The sequence below is a fragment of the Panthera leo genome, chromosome B3 (assembly GCF_018350215.1).
Source record: "Panthera leo isolate Ple1 chromosome B3, P.leo_Ple1_pat1.1, whole genome shotgun sequence".
In the NCBI taxonomy this organism is placed as follows: domain Eukaryota; kingdom Metazoa; phylum Chordata; class Mammalia; order Carnivora; family Felidae; genus Panthera; species Panthera leo.
Window position 1 is genome coordinate 62,643,835 of NC_056684.1, and position 23,912 is coordinate 62,667,746.

The 23,912-nt window shown below is 52.6% G+C and overlaps 1 protein-coding gene across 1 annotated transcript; it reads left to right on the forward strand.

The window, feature by feature from the left end:
- The first annotated feature begins 1,691 nt into the window (after positions 1-1,691).
- BMF (Bcl2 modifying factor) lies at positions 1,692-18,575 on the forward strand. The gene is given in 7 exon segments (XM_042942439.1): positions 1,692-1,756; positions 1,758-1,813; positions 2,199-2,237; positions 2,240-2,326; positions 4,503-4,799; positions 6,257-6,417; positions 18,394-18,575. Coding segments are annotated over 7 exon segments (813 nt in total). The 3' UTR covers positions 18,502-18,575.
- Positions 18,576-23,912: the final 5,337 nt, after the last annotated feature.

The window sequence follows — 23,912 nt, forward strand, 5'->3', positions numbered from 1 at the left end:
CTCCTGGTAAAATACTATACCTGCTTTTGGCTCTAGCACCTGTTTTTGGACATCTGTCAATTCGTGGTGGACTGGGCTGCAGGCCAACCTTGACGCTCCCCTCTTTCCCTTTTCCCTCTTCTCTGGACTTTGGGGATAGTGTTTTCCTGCCCTAACAACCCCAGCCCTCAATATGCCTGGCTGGCTCTCTTTCAGGTACCCTTTGAAGAAGCTAAGGAAGGAATGGGTAGGGAAAAGGTGCAAGGAGACTTCGGCCTCCTCTGGGCTAAGAGTCCTAGCTCCACTTAACTCAAATCTGTCTGAGTTTATAACCAGAGAGAGCAGCTTGGTGGTCAGAGCATTGTCAGTCCCTACTAACCCTGGGGTCAGGCCCGTCATCGACCACCTAGTCTGTTGCAGGGACTGGCTGTCTCACTGATTTCTGGCTTCTTCATTTATCTTTCCTAAAATGTAGGCTTGGTCAAGTTACTCATCTTCTATAAAATCTTTGCTGGCTCCCCTTTGTCTCCAGAATAAAGTAGATTCTCCAGCCTGGAATTGCAGGGACACCTGTGTACTCTGACCTGAATCTACCTGTCCATGCCCAGCCTTCCGAAACCTTGGGGTGCACCCCATAACCCCTCATTCAGCCTGCCGTGCTCCCAGGACAGATTCGCCAGTTCAGCACTTGATTCTGCTGTGCCAGGCCTGGGCTGCTTGGTCTGTTTTCTTTATTGAAAAACGTCCCCATCCTTCAAGGCCCACCTCAAAAGACATCTCCCTGAAGCTTTCCCCAGTGTTTTGCATTCTGAATTTTTCTGCCCCTTCCGGGTAGCCACTGTCCCTGAACATTAACACATTTCATGTCACATTCCATTATTTTCAGATCTTTTCCTCTGAGTAAACTGCAAGCTCCCTGGGGACAGGCACCAGGTGTTTGGCTCCTAACTCAGTATCTGGCACAATGTAGGTATTCAATACATGAGAAATGGCCTGGGGACTCTCGCACTGAGAGTACGAGATCTGCAGGACACATTACTCTCTTGGCAACAACCAGCACCACCTCTGGACGCTGCCATAAACAGGCTGCTCAAGCAGCCCTTGCATTCCTGGTCTCTCCTCTCCTCAGCCAGATGCTCAAGAAGAAGACACGAGGGTCCCTTTGGATGTGTTTGATCTGAATGTCACCCACTAACAGCGCCAGACACACGTGTTCTCATGCTTCCTACAGATTTGCACCTGGAGTTTTTTCTGACAGCCTAGGCAGGCGGGAGGGTGCTTTGCTACCAGGCCGGGATCCACAGGGACCCGCACCTTGCACCCAGGGGACACCGCCAGTCGCTTCTAAAAGCTTCCGGCTTTCCTCCCCTCCGGTTTGTACGCTCCGTAATTATTCCGGCCATTCCCGAGAAAAAGAAGATAAAAGTCACTTTGGCGCCCCCTCTCTCCCTTCTAATAGAGCGGACTCAGGGACTCTCCAGCCCTTCCCCAGCTTGCGTTAGGAACGGAATCTGCTAGGACTATGGCGCTGCAATTGCGTTTCGGATTGGAGCCGGAATTTCGCTCGGCCCCTTGCAATGTTTCCAAGGGAAGGTTCGTACATTCGTGACCGTCCCTGGCAGCCGCCCAGCCCGGGACTTGGGGCTCCACTCGCCATTGGCCAGCCGTAGGCATGACGCGCTGGAGGCGGGGCCTCATCAGCTGTTTGCGGGATGCCCCGAGCGGGCGTATTTTGGAAACAATACCGCGCGGTGCACAGTGGCCTCCTCCCGCGCCAGCCCGCCAGCTGCCGCTGCCGCCCCTGCCAGCGCCTCCCGCCACCCGCCGCGGCCCGGTGAGCGCGCCAGCGGCCGGGGACCGGGCGGAGTTGGATCGCACCTCCTCGGGGAAGTGGGGAGTGGAGTCGTGCTGCGCTTAGGGGCCCGGGAAGGGTTGGGCTGCGGGCGTGTGGGGTGACCATGAAGGACTGGAGCGCTGGGGTACGGGAACGGGGTACAGAACCCTCATCTAGTGCTCTGCTCCACGAGGGAACTTGAGGGTAGTAGCATTTAAGACCGCAAGCAGTTGGGTCCAGGTGGGTAGGGGAACCTGCGGCTCACTGCTGAGCAGACCTGGGCTCCCGCGAACGGCCCTGCCTCTGGATCTGACTTTGGGGTAGGACAGGGAGTTGTGGGGCGTCCTGCCTCCCTGCGGAGTCTGAAGGCTCCTCTCCTTAACAGCTGGGCTCTTTCCCTCCTTCCCAATTGAGTCTGGGCGCCAAGCCCCCGAGTGCTCGTCACGCTGGACCCTGGCGCGGAGCCCTGGCATCACGACTCGGAGGCTGAGACTCTCTCCTGGAGTCACCCAGGTCTGCTGTGTGTTGTGTGGGTGCGTGAGTGTGTATGCTTGTATGTGTGCCTTCCCAAATTTTAGCTCTTGTCGAAGTTCAGAGTGCGTGGCTACTGCCTTCTCCTGGGAGGAGGAGTCTTAAATTCAGCATCCCTGTTAGAGCCCTTAGGGGCTGGGATGGCTCCAGAGCGCTTTGGTTCCCCTTGCTAGGAATAAAGCCTTCCCAGGCAGTCCTCTCAGGAAGTGTGCTCCTCCTACCAGTTTGGACATCACCTCCTCAGCAAGGGGAGAAGAGGGTCTCTTTACCTATCCCAGTTTACACTTGACCTTGCCCAGCTCCCCTCTGGAGGCTCCCACTTACAGAAGAGCCACCTGCAGTTCCTGTGGAGAATGGGTAGGGTCCTCAGGGCTTGCAAAGACACACCCTATGGCTGCATTTCCCCCACAGTCCAGTCCAGGCAAGGCTTGAACTTTGGGGCTTTGCTGGGAGGAGGAGGGGGAGGGGGAGGTGGCTGGCTTCAAAGGAAGAACCAAGACAATGACTCCTGCTTGTGATTAGCTTTGGAGGGCCTCTTCTTAGGCTGGGATTGCCAGCTTGTAGAGAGAAGGTTGAGGGCCAGAGGGGAGCCCCTGCCAGGTGACTGGCAAGATAGCGCTCGGTCCTTTCAGTCGGAAACTTTGTTTCCTGGTGCTGATAAGCTGAAGATCTCCTACCCTTCTTTGGGAAACACTTCCCAAAGAACACCACATGCCTGTTTTGCCATCCGAGTGGGCGTCTCCTCACCAGGGAAGAGGACAAAGATAGGATCACACATTGCTCATGGACTGGTTGGGATGGAGGGAGTTGAAGCAAGCACCTCAGAGAGAGCTTGCATTTGGGAAAGCCAAGATTCTGAATTTAACTGAGATTCCTTTAAGTACTTTACCAAGCCACAGACCATTTGGCTTGTTCTTCAAAGGCAAGAGATGGAGAGACAAAATTCCCAGGGGATCGCTCAGTGAGTCTGGCAGTGACAAACAGTGTCCCTCTGTATCCTTAACCATTCAGGTAGTTGCTGCTTCGGGCTGCCCCAGGGGTCCTAACAGGTTCCTCCTGTGTGTGTAGGGGGCTGAGTTGGGAGCTAAAGATGCTGGGTGGCTCCAAACTCAGACTTCCAAGAGCCATCAGGTGGAGCAAGAGGAACTTCTTTATCACCAAGAAACTCATGCCAACAACCTGAGTAGTATACAGGCGGTGAGTGAGGTCACAGAAAGAGGGCTGAATTTCACTTCCTTCTGTGAGGAAGGTTATACCAATCTCACGTTCAGCGCTGACAGGAATGGTAGGCTGTGGGAAAAGAAGATTGAAGTCATGGAGACTCGTGAGTAGTCATGGAGGCTAGTGAGCTGGGGTGGGGGAGGCTGGCCACCTGCCGGATGTTGGACCTACCATCTAGGCCAAGCTGTGGTGGGCAGACAGCTCCCCTTTGCTGTGAGGGCAGTGTCTAACTTGGGTCTTTCTGCCCTTTCTTCCAGGACACACTCTTACCACAGCGTGGAGCCTGTTTGTTGTGTTGAGCAAGCAGGGGGTGGAGACTAGAGGAGATGGGCAGCTGGGCGGGGCCTAGCAGGTTTGGAGGGAACCTGGCTGCCCTCGGATTGCTGGCTTTTGTTTTTGCTGCTGAGCCTGGAGCTCAGCTCAGACTGGGATGAGAGCTTGGTGGTTACTTCTCAGGGCAGTGAGTGAGTGAGTGAGTGTGTGTGTGTGTGTGTGTGTGTGTGTAGTGACCACTGTGTGTACAGCCAGTCACAGCACCCTCTGCCCTCCCACAGCCACTCGCAGGGCCTAGTCTTATTGACATTTCCCCGGGTGTCCTGAGTACTTGCCGTGGTTGATCATGCCTCTGCTATTGCTCAGAGTCAATTGCAGTCAGACTTCATGACCAGAACCAGCCCGGGTCAGAAGAAAAGGCCAAGGTGGGAGTGGCTCTGGGAAGGCCCAGGGAGGAGGTGTGGAGCCTCCTTGAGCAGTGAGGCAGGCCACATTTGGGGAGGGTGTCATCCTCAGTGGTACTTTATCACCAGGTCGTTTGTCATCAGTATCGGGCCCCACTTCCCCCAGGTAGAAGGGAAAGGAGAAAGGAAAGGGGGAGTCCTTCAGGTTCGGCCTTGGGGCAGGGGACAGCACCCCAGATGCCTGCATTGCACCCCAGCAGGGGAGATGGAGCCGCCTCAGTGTGTGGAGGAGCTGGAGGATGATGTGTTCCAGCCAGAGGATGGGGAGCCGGGGACCCAGCCTGGGAGCTTGCTGTCTGCTAACCTGTTTGCCCAGAGCCAGCTGGACTGCCCCCTCAGCCATCTGCAGCTCTTCCCTCTCACCCACTGCTGTGGTCCTGGGCTTCGACCCACCAGCCAGGAAGACAAGGCCACCCAGACCCTCAGTCCGGCCTCCCCGAGTCAGGGTGTCATGCTGCCTTGTGGGGTGACCGAAGAACCCCAGCGACTCTTTTATGGTGAGTGCTCTTAGCCTCAGGACTCCTCCCATAGAGACTGGGGGAAAAGAGGGGACTTCCCCTCCCCAAACCTGCGCTTTGTTATTTCCTTCCCCAATTGAGCCGCAGGGGCTATTGATTCCTCGACTCTTGTCACCGTGCTTCTCTGCTTGTTCATGCTCTTCACCTGTGCTCCATGGGCACCAACAAAGGCAAATTGCTGTGCCATTATTTCTGCCTTTTTGTCCCTTTCTGCAGGGATCCTTGGGTCCATGGTGTCTTCTTGGGTCGGAGAGGGGGTACCTGGGTCTCAGCTTTTACATCTTGTGGCCAGTTGCATGGCCCAACCTTTTGTGTCCTGGTAGTGCTATGCCTTCTGCCAATTGGCCAACATTGCCCTGGAGAGGGTTACGGGATCTGTGACTCGCTGTTGACCCTGAAGGGAAAAACCCAGCCCTTTCTGGGAGGGAAGGTTTTTGAAGGCACAAGGTGTCACTTGGGACTTTCTGGGCTTTGGAAGGGGAACTGGAGAAAGAGGTTGGGCCTGCCAGGGCTCGGTGCCAGCAGAGGGGCTGTTTCCAAGGCTCGATCAGACAAGACCCCTTCATTTGTGGGCTTAAATGGTTTGTTTTATGAGTAACATGTCCCTCCTCTGGCAAAGGCACAGTGTTAGACACTCAGTCTTCTTTCTTCTTTTAGCACAAAGCTTATGGAGGGAGAAAAAGGGTTCAGAAGCTATCTTGCTATGTCTGATGGAGCATATTGAAGAGACGCTACAGTTATTCCTGGAGGGAGCTACCCCGTAGTTCTTTCGGGAGTCTGGGAAGATGGATAAGGCCGGCCCGGCCGGCAGGGAAGAAGGAACAGAGGGAGGAGGCAGGCGGGCACCCCTAGCGGCAGCTCGATTGCCAGCATTTGGTTAGGGTGCAGCGCTGGTCTCGAGGTCTTGCGGTCTGGCCTGGGGCTCCTCCAGAGAGGAACTTGGCTATCCAATGGGTTTGAGGAGTTTTCTCTCCCTAGTTTTAGTTCCATTGCCCAGGGCTCCAGGACCTGAGCCCAGCCAGAGGCAAAAGCGAAGGCACATTTTGGTTTTCTCTTTCTCTCCCTTGCTTTGCTCAACCTAGGAACTCTAGAGAACTGCCTCCAGTGCTTTTCCAGAGTAGAGCTTCAACCTGCTACTGCATGAAAAATAAATTGTGGTCAAGCGTAGCTTGGTAAATAAGGACAGAGGGCTGGCAAGTTCACCCACGCATATTACTTCTGCCCTGGCACTGCCTGTGACTAGAGAACTACAGGGAAGGCTAGGACCATTCTCTCCTGTTCTCTGAGTATCAGCTTTTCAACGCTTGGGTAACAGGCAGGTTAGGCTACCCAAACTGGGTGGAGCACCCCGATAAAGTCTCAGCCAGGAGTGTTAGGCATGGGGTAGGTGGTACAGTCGTGGAGAATGCTGAGATGTGGGCCCTCTGTCTTTGCAGGCAACGCTGGCTACCGGCTCCCTCTCCCTGCCAGTTTCCCTGCAGGCTTGCCCCTTGGTGAGCAGCCCCCTGAAGGGCATTGGCAGCATCGAGCAGAGGTACAGATTGCCCGAAAGCTTCAGTGCATTGCAGACCAGTTCCATCGGCTTCATATGCAGCAAGTAGGCATGGGGGCTTGGGGCGGGGGGAGAGTCTGCTGGGGCTGGGGGGCCAGGACCTGCCTCAGCAACTCTGTCTCTGCCAGGCCTCGAGGATATGGTCCCAGAATTTTAGCCTCAGCTATTATGATCCCCATGAATTGGATGGGCCCAACTGGCCGAGCACACTTGCCCTCATCTCTGAGCTCCACCTTGGTTACCTGCCCTCTGTCAGCTCGGGCTTCATGAAAGCGATTTGTCCCACGGTTTGTCAAGAGACACTACAATCTCTCCTAGGGCCTGGGGTGGCTTTCCTCAGCCTTGCTCAACACACTGTGTCTTCTTGAGGCCAGGTTGGAAGATTGTCCCTCACAGTCCCGAGGGGAAGATTTTCAGGGTGCTGCAGTGAAACTGGACGGTTGGGGGTGCCTGGCCGAGGTGCAGCGGGGAACTGGGTAACCAAGGCCGAGGGATGGGCCTGAGTGGGGGAAAGTGGTGGAACCGGTTGTAACCTGACACTTTCCAGCTGGGGAGGCTGCTCCTCATTGTCTGTGTCTGGGAACCGGGACCTGGGACTCTGGAGAGCGAACCTCGGAGAGGCTCTCCAGACTGGCGGCCGGGTGCTTGGCCGGCAGCCTGGCACCAGCCCCGCCAGGGCGGAGCATCGCGTGTCAGTCGAGCATGTGGCAGAGTCCATCAACAAAGGCGGCGGCTGGCAGGCTCGTGCTGGAGGAGCCCTCCGTGCCACGGGCTGGAGGCTGCCCTGCTCTGCAGCCGCTGTCTGGGCCGGCCCCCAGACACTTAACCCTTCCTCTCTGGGCTGGCTTTCTGGATGGCTGCCAAGGCAGGGAGAGGAGCCCAAGCTGAATCTGTGCTAGTACAACCACCACTGAAGCAAAGGCACACCACCTGGAAATGAACATGTTCCCCACCTCTGGGACTGTCCCAGCAGTGTGTGTGTGTGTGTGTGTGTGTGTGTGTGTGTGTGTGTGTGTGTCTGGAAATCAAGAGAATAAATATCTCATCACTCTTGGGCAGACCCTGAGGTTAGATGGGTAACTTCAGGGGATCAGAGTAGGTTTGACTTACGGGCCAAACCACTGCCAGCACCAGGAGAAAGAGAAGTTGTCTTTTGGTCTCCTGGTCTCCTGAGAACAGACCGCCGGGGGTTAGATATGGTTAGTGCCTTCTGCCAAAGAGTTCTGTGGGAAATCTAGGGCTAGACCTGGTCCTGGTCAGCTCTCCCAGTCCCTCAGTGATCTGGAAGAGAGAGTGGCCCTATGTTTAGATAATAAGGCAGCTTAGCCTCCTCCTTTGGCCCCACGCTCCAGTCCCCAGTCCCTCCGCTGATTGTTTTCTGGAAACTTGGCTTTGAGTCTCCCCTTCAGTCCACGTGTGGACTCACTCTGATTCTGGATTTCCGGCTCTTGGCCTTCTTCCTGCCCATTCACTCTAGCCTGGTTGTACAGGCCGATGGCTGAGACCAGCTCACAGCTTCCAGTCCCGGTGCTGGAGCTGCTAGAGGACACGGGAGCTGTGGGTCTCCTGGACTCATCTACAGGAGTGTCTGGAAGGTAGCTTTCTTCATTCCCAGTGGACCTCATCTCTCTCAACAGTTGTTTCCCAGAATATTCCTCCCTCCATTGGTGAGTCCCTGTAGGCTTGGTGGCAGGCTGGGAGGATAGGACTAGAACATTGCCCAGGGCCCTTTCTTGTTAACTCAGTCCCGAAAGAGAGGAGACGGTCCTCATCCCAAGGTCTGACCCTGCTCTTTGCAGCTTCGCATCATTTCCCCCAGTCCAGGGCTGCCTCTCGGAGGGCAGCTTTCAGCTATCAGCCAGAGCCACCCCAGCCTGGGGGAGGGGCAGAGCAGCAGAGCTGAAGGAGAACCGTGTCTCCTGCTCTGCACCTCACCCCAAACTGGCTCCTGAGTTCCCTGTGCCCCTCCCCCTCCTGCCTGCTGTCTACTCCTACCTCACAGTGGCAGGAGGCTGGTCAGCTAAGCCTTTCCAGCCCAGAGCTGGTTTTCCCAAATTTTCCATTACAGAGAGAACCAATCTTTTTGTCTGTGGAATCCTCTTGCTTTTAACCCTGTCCTCCCCACTAACCCTGCTCACAGACCTTCTCCAGGAGCTCATCCTGCAGAAAGGGCTAGGATGCTAGCCACAGGCAGATGGAACACTGGCACGCAGAGGAACTTTTAGTAGCTAGTTTTGTTTTGTTTTTTTCTTTTTTTAAGATTATTTATTTGGGGGGGGGGGGGCGCACGAATGCGCGTACACAAGGAGTGGGGGAGGGGCAGAGAGAGAGAATCCCAAGCAGGTACTGCACTGTCAGTGCAGAGCCCAACATGGGGTTCAGGGCTCTGGGCTCAAGATCATGACCTGAGCTGAAATCAAGAGTCAGACGCTTAACCCGCTGAGCCACCCAGGCAGGCTCCCCTTAGCAGCTAGTTTTAAGAAGTGAGTCATTTTCTGACCTTGATTATTACATAAACCAGTCTACTATTTCATATCTAGAAAGTGCTGTTGTGACTCTTACATTCTTTTATTTTCTTTCTCTATTCCCTTCCCTAATCTTTGCAGGCAAGGAAACTGAGTTACTAGGATTTTTAAATTTAAGTCTCTAGGCTTTGAGTCCAAAGTCAGAAGGCCCAGATTTGAATACCAGCCCTGCCACCTGCTAGCCATCAGGAAGGCACTTGACCTTGCCAAGTGTAGCACCTCTTCTGTAAATTAGAGCTAATACCACAGAATTTTATTGTGAGGATTAAGTGAGAAAATACCAATGAAAGTTCCAGAGACACAGTGGGTTCTCTTTAATGCTAGTTTCCTTTTGTCTGTCTATAAGCTTGATCATCTCTTACATTTGTTCTTGTCAGTTCACAGTGCTTTTCCCACTGCTCCCACCAGGCTGATCCCTTAGCTGCCTGCCCTGAGCTCCCCTCCACCTGCCCTGCACAGAGAAGTTGGTGTCCATGCTGTTCAGTTGTAGGACTCAGCCTCACTTGTTTCTCCTCAAAGAATGGTCATTCCTCATCATTATAGGCTGAGTTTAGAAAGCCAAGAAACACAACTCAAGAGGCAGTAAGACGTTGAGTGGGCTTGGCCATTTCCTTTCTCCTTAGATCTGGAATGGTGTCCAAAGACCAGACCGTGGCCATTGGTCCCTGAGTCCTGTAGGGAGTGTGAGCTCCCACTTTTTGTCCCTGGTTACAGACCTCAGTTATTCTTTTTCTGTATCAGGGGAAGCCTTCTTCCTAGGAGATGTGGACCAGAGGGGGTGGGGGTGGGGTACGATGACCAGGTAGTGCGTTGTAGGATGGCATTATGGCAAATTGAGTGCCATGACCTCAGATTCAAATGGTTGCAAATTCCACTGGATGTCAGTTTTTGCTGGCCATAAGCCCTCCCAACATGCTTCCTAGGGAGCATACAGGATGGGCTTCTAGCCCCATTACCCAACTGATCAGTTCTGGGTGGCTCCAATAGATGGAAAGGCAAGGATTTGAAGGCAGAAGATCAGTGTCAGTGAGTTGCTTGCTGTCAGCTCTTTGGGTCTCCAAAGCAGCAAGAGAGGTGGAGGCCAAGTGATTGGAAGCAAAAGCCTTTCCAAACCGGGTCACATGCCCCATCTTCCTTTGACTGGGCCAGGAATAGAACTTTCCTCTCTTTGTTGCTCTGTAGCAGGTGACTTCTTGTGGTCTGCTGACCATGGTCTGCCTTGACTCAGGCTCTGTGAAGGTGCCCTGGTGTTTTTGTGTCTATCCAGCTTCAGCAGCAAAGAGGAGGTCCAGGTTTGCTCCCTTACTGTGTTCACGGGCTACTCTGGCCAGAAGGTGTGGGTTCTGGTTTCTTTTCATTCCACCTGCCATGGTCTCCTCCAGCATGGGCCTAAGAACGGATAGTAGCTGCTGCTGTCCTCTCTTGTTCCAGCAGCGCTATCTTGAAATTTATGGAGGGTATTTCTGGGCAGTGTTAAGAACCCAAGAATCCTCAAAACAAGTAGCTACTGTAAACCATTGAGTGAGTAAAGCTACAGGAGCATTGGAATTCTTTAAGTCGGAAATGGCTTTTTCACTTGGACCAAGAGTGGTTTCACTGAGAATAGTCAGATTTGGAAAGTCTTTGAATAGTAATTAGACTTTCTGGAAAATGCCATCTGAGGAAAATTTCATCCACTCACTAAAAACTATCTTTAGTTGTAATATCACAGAAAGGATCCTAGACTTAGAGGCAGACCTCAGTTCAAATCCTACCTCTGTCACTTATGAGTTCTGTGTCCATGGGCAAATCACTTAACTTCTCTGAGCCTTCATTTCTGATACCCAGCAGAGCAGATGTGAAAGCCCATTGGAGATTATAATACATATAACTATTAAGGTGTGGGCAGTTTAACACTTTGGGAAATGTGTCAAAAGATGATGTTAGGATTTTGCTTGGACCTGTCTTTATAGTTCTCAGGGAGCTCATTTGGAAGTTGTACCCAGAGTGGTGTTTACATCTGCCAACAGTCTGGATCCTTTGTTCAGGGTGCCCTTGAGTGCTTCCTGACCCTTTGGGATGCCCTCCTTGTTGCTGAGTGGTTTTGGGGGCTCAGGCTGTGGCTAATGAGGTTGTTCAGGCCCTAGATGTGGCAGCCCGGGCAGGAGCCCCAGAGATTTGACCTTAAAGTGGGAAGGTCTCTGTGGAGCCAGCCTCTGTTCCAGCAGTGGGAGGTCTACCTAGGAGGGCGCCTGGGGAAGAGTGAGACTGGGGGAGGGGCCGTGGAGGGCCTCTGTGCGTGAGAGCCAGGCCGGGGCTTGGGGGCCCTGTGTTTGCTCTGTGGCTGGCTCTGTTTATATCGCTCACTATATTTAGCTTCTGAGTCATCAGCGTGGCTGACTAGAGGCCGAGTTCCCCACACAACTCTGCACCTGACTACTCTCTCTTCCAGGAGAAGGGCCTTGTAGTTCCGGATAGTTCACTCCCTCCCCACCAAAGCCAGGCCTTGGGAATGGGAGTTGTTTTTTTTTTTTTTTGTTTTGTTTTTTTCCTTAGGGGTGAGGGGGGGTGATGGGAGAGGAGGGGTTGGGAGAGGTACTAGAAAAGGAGAATAAAGAAAAATCTTTGGTTTGCCTTTGGATCATGTCTGGCAACCAAGAGGGCATGCTCCCTGACCAGAACGAGAACAGTCAGTGTATGTGGTGAGGAGGAGGGTCCAGCTTTCTTCCATGCTTAGCTTGCCTTGTCCTGGCCAGGGAACCGGCCGCAGGCAGGACAAGAACAGCCGGCTGCCAAGGCCCCAATTTGGGAGTCAGAGCCTTGGGGTTCCTCCTCCACAGCCTTGTAGATGTACAACGGATCTGCCACTCCTCAGTCCCCTCTCTCCCTCACTCTCGGCCAGAGCACACACCCCAGAGTTGCTTCGTGAGTTCTTTAGAAGTTGTTCAGTAGTTCCCATGGAGGAGTTCTCAGGCTGCGGGAAGCCAGGTGAGGGCCCCAATGGTTCCCGCCCCCAGAGGCTGTGGAGATGCAGCACAAGGCTCTGGGGATGTGGAGGGGCACATAGCCCATCCCTCCTCTCCCACCATTCCCCAGTGGCTGAAGCCAGTGGCCTTCAATTGCATTAGAGGAAGCCCTCCTGTCTTCCACTGAGAACCGGCTGGCCCCAGGCTGCCGTTTCTTCCTTGAAGAAGGGATTGGTGTTGCCACGGTGGCAGTCGGTGGCTTCAACGTCCCCATAGCACTGCTGGCTGCGCTGAGGAAGCTCTTGGCGAGGGGTATTTTTTTTCTTTTTCCGTTTTGCCACGTTGCTCGTTCCTCCCGCGTCTGGGTCAGAAGCTTTCCGGGGCAGTGGGCCCCTGGACCCAAGGGGCTGCCCTGTGGGTTTCAGAATCCTTTGCTCAGCTTGGCAGCCTGGAATTCTGGGCCCAGCTGCCTCTAGCTGCCTTGGCCCATCTCAGAGTGAAAAGTCAGGGATTTCCCCAGGACTTCCTAAGTCTGTTGAGAAGATAGCGCTCCCGGGGCGGGCGCTCTGAGCACAGGGTGTTGAGGGAAGTGCTCGGCAAGGTTAAGTGGGGCCCGCGTTTTCCCTGTCCTCACTGTGGAGAGGGAGCTGCTCGGTGCAGCCACCAGGCCAAGGCCGTACATATACTTTTCTCGTTTGATCGCCACAGCAACCTCATACTTCTAGAGCCCATTGTCCCCATTTTATAGGAAACTGAGGCTCCCAGAAGGGAGACAGCGTACCTGAGTCACACTGTAAGTGGCTGCACTGGGAGCCATACAGCTCTGACTCATCCTAAAACCACGGTCTTCCCGCTACCTACCTCTGCTCTCAGCGGGAACCTCCTAGAAAACAAGAGCCTGAGGGACGCCCACTTACTGCCCTGACCCGGCTCTGCCTCCTGTAAAACTTGGTTCTCTGCTCTTGTTTTCTTCCCTCAGATTGGAAAATAATTGAGGACAGTTTACATCTTGCTCATCTTTACGTCCTTCGAAAGTCTTAGCTCGGTTGGGTGCTCGATAGGAGCTTGCTGAATTGAACAAAAATATCTTCTCGACTTCTCTCAAGTGGAATTTTCCTGAAGTGTCTCTTATCTCTGTGTTCCTGTTCTCAGTGGCAAGGTTCTTTCCCTCAGCTCCTGCCAGGGTGAGTTTAGAGTGTGACGGTAAAGGGAAGAGGTAGGAAAGCGTCACTTTGGGGAGTGCGTGTCTCCCTTAAAACAGCGTATATGAAACTCTGCATTTTAAAGAAACTGAGCGTGGTTTCTGAACATGATCTGAAGTTATCATTTCGGAGCAGTTTTGGCTTTATTTCTGTTTGATCTTCAGTTAGCTCTGCCTCTGAAAGGTCTATTTTTTCTGGTCCACAGCATCCTTACTAAATAGTTAATGATCTGGAAACAATGTCTTTAAGCATACTAGGGGAGCAGTTCAGTGGCGATTCTCTTTGAAAAGTTAGTACTGTTTTCATGATGCGACTAAACATACTGTAATCTTTTAGTGGAAAAATGTAGCTCTGGAGTCAGAGGCCAGGGGTCCAAATAACCTCCCCTCCCAACGGACTATGCTTAGGGTAATGTTTCCGAGCCTTTGTTTCCCCATCTGTAAAGTGGGATTGATCCGCCTGTCCTTCCTGTGTCCCCAGATCTTTGTGAAGAGCAAATGGAAAGATAGGAAAGTACTCTAAGTATGAGATATTATAAACTGCTGTCAGCTCAGTAAATTGCCACTGTTTCTTTCAAGCGGGGCCACAGCATAGATTTGCTCTTTCCTCTGTTCTTTGGGGTGGAATTAGCTTTTTGCTAGAGCATCTGGAACACCGGTGACACACAAAGCCCCCAGAGGGTGTGAATTGGATCCAGAGGGAGAGAGGCAGAGGGAGATTGTTATCCGGGGAGGGGAGGGAACGCTCTTTGTGCTTAGGGCAGAGGCCACGTGGGATGAAACAGAGTTTGATTTGTGTAATCCAACCTTGTCAGACACCACAGCCAGCTCTTTTTAAAAAAAAAAAAGAAGAAGAAGAAAAAAAGCCTTTTACCAGTTGGGCCTCTCCCCAGGCAAGAGGCTGATACTATCACATCAAGTACATCTTTAGACCTGGCCAGACATCAGTTGTTCCTGGCCTCAGACAAGTGGGTTATCTTGCGAGGCTGACTCTTATGTAGTTGGTCCAGCGTGCACTTGTTGAGTACCTACTGTGTGTCCCTGCGAGTTCCCTGGTACACGGGATGCATGGCTGTGCAGTCACTTGCCGTACCTTGTGCACAGTGGGGGTAACTTGAACACTTGTCAGCTGATTGCCTTCCTCTGCCGGCCACAGCCAGAAAGCGGGCCGGGGTCAAAGAAGAACCCTAGGTCTCCACTGCCTGGCTGTGCTATCTTAACTAGAGAAGATATTTTTATCCACTATATTGAGACCCTTTCCCTTGGACCATTCACCTCCATTTTTTCCCTCCATGCCTTGGTCTTACCCTCTGAACTCTGAATTCGAGGGCTTCTGGTGTAAGCTTAAATTCCCAGCAGTATCCCATCCCCTGTACCTCAGCCCCTATCCCTGAGGGTACCCTGACTATGCATCCTTAGAACCCCCGCTTTTTTGCAGGTTCCCTGACTTAGAGGGGTGCGCAAGCTGAGTTTGGGAGAGTTGGGCCTTGCTCTGGGGTGGGGATGGGGCGTTGCATTCATTGATCTCAGATTCTATGCTCTGTGCTATGCCAAGTGCCTGAGAGTCAGAGGCCAAGCATACTCCTTCTTGCTTCCCCCTTCCTTTTGCCCTTCTCCTTCACACCTTCTCCTGGAAGGATCCGTGTTCTCTGGTGTCTTGGTGTCTTTGTATTCCTCATCCTGTTCAGTGAATGTCGATTTCCTTCCTCCTTACTATTTCTCTCCCTGGCCTCCCTTCGTGCCTTTTTTTCTCCTTTTGTTTAATTTTTTTAAATATTGTATTTATTGTTGTTCCTCATAACCAGGGGATTCTCTGATAGTCTTGGTATGAAGCAGCTTGCTTCATTTCAGAAAAGAGCCTTTTGGGGGCTGCCCTGTGACAAGAGAAGACCAAGCGGAATTTATGTGGCATCTGCTAGTGCCCAGAGAAGGGACTTCTGAGGCTGTGCACCGGTTACTAGACCCCGCTCTTGCTGGTCTCCAAGCCCACCCAGACCCTCCAACAGGCAGGCTTGACTCAGCTGAAGGTAATCGTGGATGACAAACTTCCCGTCACAGACCTTAGGGTCGGAAAGCACCTCAGTGGTTTCCAAATGCCTGTCTGTGGCCTGGCTGCCTCAGAACCACCTGGGAAGGATTTACCTCTGGCTTGGCCAAGTCATTATTCTGATGGGAAGAGATTGAAGGAGACCGAAAAAAAATACTAAGTCATGAAATGTTTTCTTCTAGTCCATAGGATCACGAGTGATTTTATTTTCTCCTCTCTCATGTCTTGTATGTTCCAGTTTTTCTCCAGTTAACATGTATTACTTTTATGACTGAAATATACAGTAAATGTTACTTCTGATTTTAAAAATGTCAACCCAGGGAATTTGTTCAAAGTACAAATTCCTGGACCCCTTCCATAAAGATTCTGACTAGCTGGTCTGGGTGGAACCCTGGGACTCTGTATGTATAATAGCTCCTCAGTGGATTCTGTGACAGTCAGGTTTGGGAACCACGGTCTAATAACCGTGCCTGCATTTCACTTATTAGGGAAGTGAGGACTCACAGACAGGCTGGTGGGAAATCCCAGCCTACAGCCAGGTCCTCTGATTCCTGGCCCAGGGACCATCCACCGCCCAGTGCCTTCCTTGCTGATTCATGTACCCTGAGGCCTGTCACAGGCAGAAGCACGGGACCTGGGTCTTCCCGAAGGTGGGCCTATGTGCCCTGCCTCCTGTATCTAGGCCTGCCTGTGTCACCCAGCAAGAACCTCAGCCTTCTATTCTGACAGGGCTCTCTGGCCCACAGCTGTTTCTGGGTCTCCCAACACCCCCAAATGATGGGAGTGAGAATGCTGCATTGCCTCATCCCCAGAAGCCTCAGGCCCCAGGAAGTTACCCAGGCAGCAGGTGGCCTCCATTAGGGGAATTTGGGGGAAAACTGAGGCATACATAAATGGGATTGGCCTAGGCCCCAAATCATAGAATTGTAATCTCCCTTCCTTGGCCATTGAGCTCTTTTGATATGATTTAGAGAAGGGGAGGAGAGAGAGTCTGCTTTGGCATAAAGAAAGGTATATGCTGGCACTCAGAACCTAATGATAATGGGTAAGGACATAGCTCTAGGGCCAGGTAGTCTGGATTTAGTTCAGTCCCTGCCACCGACTAGCCACGTGGCCAAGTTACCTAACTCTTTCAATGTTCTCATCTGTAAAATGGGGATGAGAGTATATAGCAACCTCATAAGGTTGTTGAGAAGGCCAAAGGAGTTTAATGTGTCTCCAAGTCCCCCGGGGATCTTGTCAAAAATGCACGTTCTGATTCAGTAGGTCTGCATTTCTAGTAAGCTCCCAGATGATGCTGAGGCTGCTGGTCCATGGACCACACTTTGAGAAGCAAGGACGTAAAACACTCAGAACACAGCCTGGTACATTCAGTGTTACTATTCTTGTCATGATCGTGGTTGTTATTGTTACTTGGCCTTTTCAAACAGGCACCTGAAGAGACTTGGAATTCCAGCAGACTGGCCTCTCTGGGGACCGGTGTTTTCCTGGATTTTCCTCCTGTTCCGCCAAATGACCTTTGCACCTGTCCTGGGCAGCAGCTGGGGGCGGGAAACAGGAGGAGGGGTGCTCTGCCCAGCTGCTGCAGGCAGGCCAGAGTCTTCAGGTTTTGCAGCTGAGTTCGTTTTCACGCTACTTTACTCTAACCAGATTTTGTTAAGCCGGGTGTGTTTCCTCTTTTTACTCATCTTTGTTTACAAAACACAAGGAAGCCATCATTCTCCTGCACAGTCTGCCAGGACTCCTCTGTGGCACACCCCAATTTCCCCTCCTGGCAGTAACTGCGACTCCAACTTTCTGGGTTGTTTTCCAGGCTTCCTTCCTTGGGGGAAAGGGGCATGCTGTTGCCCCAGACAGTGGGGGCGTCCTCTTCACCTACCTTAGCAGGGCCCTGAGGTCGGCCTCAGTTGACATCTCACCTCCCTTCCCTTTGTGGCCTAAGGTAGGGTGAACGGAACCCGTGCTGTTTGGAACCCACATGGGTCCCCGGGGGAAAGTCCCGGAGGCCAGGGCCGGCCGTGCCCATGAAGCTCTGTGGGGGCAGGAGACCTGGGCTCACTTTCCATTCTGCCACTGACTTACCCTATGCTCTTCATCTGAGAGGAGTTGCCTGGTAGGGGCCGGGGCAGTGATTAAAGACAGCCTAAGAAACGCCCCGGCTCTGCTGACGCTTCACACGAACATGCTCACTGCCACGGCCACTGAAGTAATCCAGGTCCAGCCCGTGCTGCCTTCCTCCTGCACACTAGCTTTTTATTCCCTTATCCACTGAGGACCCTGTGGAGAGGGCCCCCATCCAGTCCTCCTGCCTGGCAGACAAAGACAGCCTCTTCCAGCACCCCAGTCCCTTTGGGGCCTCCCCTGGCCCCCGGGGCACATGGTACCTGTGTGGGTGGGGCACCAGCCGCAATCCTGAGAGCCACTGAGAGCCACTGACCCCTGCCCTTTGCCCCCAGCTTCCCTGCCTGACAGTAGGACCTGGGATAACCCCCAGAGAGTAGTGTGCATTCTTTGTTTTTGTTTTGTTTTCAAGTATGTTCTTGCTTAACGTTTAATTGGCTCCAGTCAGTAGGAAAGCGCTCCAAGAGGGATTATTTATGGCTTACTGTCAAGAGCAGCTATAAAAAGGGCAGCACTGAGCTGGAGATGCTGGGAAGGGAGAGAGGGCAGGCACACAAGTGTGTGTGTGTGTGTGTGTGTGTGTGTGTGTGTGTGTGTGTGTGTCCATGTGTGTGCGTGTTTGCACTGGATGAAATCAGATTTTTGCTGCCTCAGCAGTGTGGTTTAAATTGAAGATTAACCCTTTGACCTTCACAGTGTCAAATCACTTGCAGATGGAGACTCCCCCCCTTTTCCCCCTTGTTCTCTGTGTTACTTTGGAGTTGGGGGAGGGAAGGGGCACTTCTCTTTCTTTCTGAAGAAAGTTTGTTGTTCGTGCAGCTGAGGTTTGAGGGGCTCAGGAGCCAATCTGATTAAAAGCAGCACTTGGCTAAACTCTGGAAAATCCTGCAAGCAGGGGAAAAAGTTTAATCCTCTTGTGCACAGTGCATAAAGAGCCTGGTCTTTTCTTTTTAATGTTAAAACTGCAATTGTTTTTGGAGCACTCAACTATCTCCCCCTCCTCATCAGCCACTCCTCCCATTCCCTCCCCCCTCCCCCAGGGTTTGCTGTACTGATAGGATTAAAGTGCTGCCCTCAGACTTGTCGATCTGCACTTTTATCAGGAATGATAAGGAGTCATCAAGGCTACAGGCTACATTTAGGAATTATGTTGATTTTTTTTTTCCCCCCACTGCCTTCCAGCACCAGCAAAACCGCCGTCGCCGTCGAGTGTGGTGGCAGATTCTCCTCTTCCTACACAACCTGGCTTTGAATGCAGAAGAGAACAGGAATGGGGCAGGTCCCAGGTGAGGCTGGGCTGCCCTCCTCGCATGGGGCACCACAGGAAGGACATCAGCGAGGACTGAGCCCGCGTCTTGTGAAGTTTATTCATTGCTGTTTTGTGTTTGCATTTTAAAAGTTTCTGTGTACATAAGACGTACCCAAGTGAGACCTCTTTCCCTGTTCAGGACCTCACCAGGAATGAGGGCCTTTGTCAAACACTGTTGAAGTAGAGGCTGATGTGTCTGTGATGTGGGACCTCCCAAGGGCTCTGACAAGTCAAGTCTTCAGTGAGCCATTGAAGATGACCAGGTAGTGATGTTCTCCAGCGAGTGGACTGTAGTTTTCCCATAGGAGCTTGGTTAAGAAATTAGGAGACTGGATTAGACTCCTGGTTGCACCAAAACTATCAGCCTTCTACTGTGGACATGGACGGGGCCAAGACCTGAGAGTCACACTGCCTTCAATCCCCCAGGGCCTCAGCCAGGGGCTTTCCAGCTGAGCAACTTCACTAGGCCAGTCCGCCAGCCCCGTATCTGGGTTCTCCTTTGGCCCAGCCAGTGCCTGCCCCAAGGGCTCAGGGATTCTCGCCCAGCCCCTGTCATCTCCAGCAAGACCTCAGGGAGGGTTGGGTTTCTCCAAGGACCCCCTCACATATGCCGCAAAATGAACCAAACTTCTGGGTAGGCCTCAAGTCTTACTTGGTCTCGCCCAGAGGCCCCAGGATTGGTCCCGAGGTGCCAAACCTCTGCCACCTCTAGCTGCCTGGGACTGGCTGGGTGTCAACCACGGATGAGCCACATAGCCAATGAACATGCCACAGACAGCAGCTTGTGCCTTCGTCAGCTCTTCTTTCAAAAGAGCCAGCCAACACACTGCTTTCCTCCCCCAGGATCAGCACTCTAGAGCATGAAGGGGCAGGATTACGGTGGGGCTGGGAAATGCGGTGGCCATCCCATCTATAATAGGAGTCAGCCCTCGAGGAACCCAGACCCCCTGGTTTCCTTGGAAACAACATACCTCCTCCCGCTTATCCCCATTCCTTTTTCACACCTAGTGGGATACAGGCAGAAGCCAGCACAGTGGCTTTGTCAGCTGAAATGTGTCTTTTAGAGTAACCGACAATGATTAGAGTGTGGAAACGGCAGAGCTGGGTACACGTTTCCTGTCTTCCTTCAGCTTCCAGCTAGGCCAGGAGGGCGTGCTCTGGAGCTCCGTGGGATCACAGCTGCCTCTGAACTTCCCTCCTCTCCCTGCTGTGGCACTAATGGAGAGAATTTAAAGCAGCCAGTCTAGCAGCTCTGATAGTAGATGCGGGGAATCTGGAAAGACACGGGGAATCTGTTAACCAGACACCGCAGAAATTAAATTATAATTTTTGCATATGTACGACAAGATAACATTGGTGCTAATGTGAAGCAAGGCCCAAAGAAAAGGCAGAGAAGACCTCAGGGCTCCCCAGGGAAATTGGAAGAGCCCAAGTAGACTCTTAACTCTAAACAAGTCCAAGCTCCTCCAGTTCTACAGAGAGGAGGTCTTCAGTACTGTTGAAGGAAGCATTAATCTACTGGATGTACAGTTGGGCAGGTTGTTCACTGCACAAGGGCACCTGCAGAAGAAGAGAATAGATGCTAAAGTCCAGCTCATGCTCTGCCCGCCAGGCTACATGCCCTGGTGTCAGGCTATGTCTGCTCAGAGGAAGGGGTGCCTTTCCTAATTTGCACGAAGGTGCCATATGGGCTCACAGTGGCCCTGGGGTGAAGGACCTCAAACTGTGCATTAGCCTTTGTTTTGTTCTGCTTGGATGTTCTGAGGTATTACCTCTTCTTGGCTAGAATTCCATTCTCAGGGTGTGTACCATGGTTTGTCTGCTAAGAAGATGGGTTCCTGCTTACAAGAAGGAGCCCAGGGAACAGGTGAAGACCGGCTCTGGGACACGCTGACTATTGTGAAATGCAGCCTTTCTTGCGTGTCTCCACGCCATTTTATGATGTGCATCGGACATGTGTCGTTTCCCCCCCTCTCCTGGACCGAGACTATGACGGGCAGGGTGCTGATGTGTGCTCCAGTGGCACACATAAGAAAACCACGATTATTTCTGCCAGCCGCTTTGAACCCCTCCTAGTAGACTTCCCACCTAAGCTGAATGAGAGAGCAAAGAAATAGTCTAGGTGCCGAGAGGCAAAGCCATCAGCTTCAGAGATCTTGCTGGCCCAGGCAGGATGTCCTGTGGCCTGCCCTGAGAACTGAGCCCAGAGTTTGACAAGCCCACCTGAACATTGAGCCTGGGGCCAGGTGGAGGGTGGTCTGACTAGCTGTCTCCATTTTAGGTGACGCCAGGAACTAGCTCACTTTCCTAAGCAAGCTGGGGCAAAATTTTAAACCCCTCCTTCCTCTTCCCCAAAAAACACCCAGGAGGTAAATAGCCCCAGGAAGGAGAGAGGTTCCTCCTGACTGGCTGTTTTTAATTGGCCTAGTGATCTAGACTGGCCCCTTCCCCCTCGGCCTGCTGAGTTGGTCTGAACATTCCTCAAGACCAGCCTCAGGAGACACATCCCTCCCTCTGGGCCCCCTTTCCCCATCCCCCCACCCCGAGGAGCATGGCTGTGTGTAGTTAGGGGGTGGAGAATCAGATTTGGAGGGAGGGAGACTCTGACCTGCCTCCTGACCTGTAACCAGCTGAAGACTTATGGAGTTGTTGTGGTTTGCCGAGGGTGAGGGGTGGGAGAGGGGCTGGAAATGTTCCTTTCATTATAGAAAAGCCCTGGAGGGAGGAAGCCTGATATTCAGGGTCAAAATAGCCCTTCTAATTCAGAACCCTAGAGTAGGGGTTTCTGGAAGCTGGTAGACAGAACTGGGAGAAAACCCCACCCAGGCCAGACATCTGACCCCTTCAGTGGGTTGGAGGACCTGAACTGGCCTCTCTGCCTTTGCCTGCTTCAAAGTTTGGGCTGCTGGAGAGCTGTCCCCGTTGCCTTTTCTTACTTAGTCCAAGGGAGCGAAAGATCACCTCCCAGTGACCTCTCCAAGCCCTGAGGGGTGTAGGTCTGTGTCCAGAACTTACGTGTCAGGCGTGCTCAGAGGGACCCAGCTGACTTGTCTCACTGCCCCCAGTGGCCCAGCCTCATACAAGGATGGCTCCAGCCGGGGCTTGGCAGGGAGGGGCTTGTTTGGGATGGTCAGCCAGGGCCTCCACCGGAAGCTGGAGAGCCACTGTGCCTGTCCTGGTCAGCAAGGAGCACACTGAGAGCTGGCAAGCTTGTGTCGTCTGGTAGACTTGATGAAGAGGGGGTAAGGAGAGTGGAGAGCAGCAAAAACAGAAAGACTTCTGCCTTCACGGTTCAGCGGGGCTTCTGGGAATCAGTGTTCAGCCTGGGCTGCAAAAAGCTACAGGGCCCTCTGGGTGCTGAACCCTGGCTGGACTCGGTCCAGGAAGGGGTTAACTTATCAGCCTTCGAGGCTTGTGGGCACACGGTGGGCAGGGGGCACATCGGCTGGTGGGGACTTTGAGCTTTGAGGGAGTAACACAGAAAGCCGAGCTCTTCCATAGATGCACCAGCCTTGCAGGCACAGGTGCTGAGAACAGGCTCCGGGTCTCCCCGCCCCCCGACCTCCCCACACCCCCGCTGCCTGCACAAGTGGCCAGCGCCTCTCCCTCCTCTGTGAGCATTGCCCAGTGGGCTGCCCCATCCCTTGGTCCACAGGGGCTGCAGGGGGAGACCCAGTGAGAATGTAGCATTTTGCCCAGCCCAGGTTAGTTGTCCTGGGCTCTAGGCACTCTGCCTCTGAGAGAGAGACAGGGAAAGAGAGGGAGGGGAATGGGGATCCGTTGTTTTTTAACCTGTACAGAGTATTCGGCTTTACGTTCTTCACATGCGTATATGTGTGTGTGTGTGTGTGTGTGTGTGTATATTTTCCCCCATCAATTGGTACAATTTTTAATAAAACCATTTAAAGCAGAGCTGGTCTTTCTTTTTCATGGTGTGGTAAAAATGCAAGGGAATCTGTCAGGGAATTAGACTCTTGTCCTGAGTTACCCCCAGTCTCCCTGCTTTTGTCAGGACTTCCTTTCGACTCTGCGAGTGGACAAGAGCCATGCTGACCTCACCATAAGCAGCACAGGGAAGGCCTCATGAGGTGGAAAAACGAGGGAGGGGTGGGGGGGAGGGGCGGAGTGAGGAAGCTTTGGATCCAGACCTGGCTTTGGATCTGGGTCCAGCCTTCTGCAGGATGAGGGAGGGGGTAAGTGCGAAGGCACTCCGAGGTGGCAGGCAGCCTTGGTGACAGATAATGCCCTGGCAGACCCTCTTCTCAGCTCTCCCCTCTGGTGTCAAGCTGGGCTTTGGTTTCCTTTTATCAAGGTAGCATCTCAGCAGTTATGCTAGTTGTAGGGGGGACTTCTGGCTTGCCTTTCTTTGGGGCTTAACAATGTGTCTGACTCCAAAGGGTAATTTAAGGCCCTTGACAGAATTCTGAAAATCCCCGGGGGGGAGAACTACTTTTGGTCCTATCTGCAGAAAGCTGTGAGCCCAAGGTCACAGCCAAGGTCACGCCTTATCTGCACACAGGGTCCCCATGATTTAGGAGACCTTCAGCTCTCTGAGGGCCAGCTTTGGACTCCAGTTAGTACTCTCATAGAGCATGGGAGCTAGAAGTCCCATCAGTTGTTTTGCTTTACCTCTTCATTTTATGGATGAATAAACTGAGGCCCAGAAAGGGGATGTAAGTTTCATTGTGGGCTTTTTAAGTAGCTGAGTCAGTTGGAGGGGGGCCTCCCCTATCCATCTAGGTTTCCATTTGGAAATTGCAGTGCCCTTGCCCAGATTTGCAGGGAAGCTAAAGCTTGTCTATTTTTAATGCCAAATAACTGCCTCTTATCCTGTAAAACATGGCACTTCTGACCGCTCTATATTTGGATGGAGAGGTTTATTTTTGCTGGAGTGTGGTAGAAGCGGGGCCTGGTGCCACATCCGGATGTTATTGTACATTTCACGTGCTGGGTTATAGTCGAGCCTGTTAAGCAGCTCCTATGGGGAGCACAGGGAATTAGTAGGTGATTGGTGATGGTAATGTCTTTCAAGTCATCTGCTGCTACTTTGGGTAAGGCTGCCCTCAGTTGTCCAGGCCGGAAACCTGAGAGCTCACCCTTGTCCCCGCCTCTCCCTCCCTTTCTCCCACTGATCCCTCCAGAAGAAGTCCCAGGAGATGTTAAAGGCACAGGTGCCCAAGTTTGAACTCAGGCCCTGCTGCGTACCAGCTAAGTGGCATTGGGCAGGTCATAGAGTCTTTCTGTGCCTCAGTTTCCTCATCTGTAAAATGAGAATAGTACCGCATAAGGTTGTTGTGAGTATTAAACATGGGAATACATATAAGAGGCTTACGAAAGTGCTTGGTACATACTAAGTTTTCTATAAATGTTAGCTGTTAATATTATTGATAAT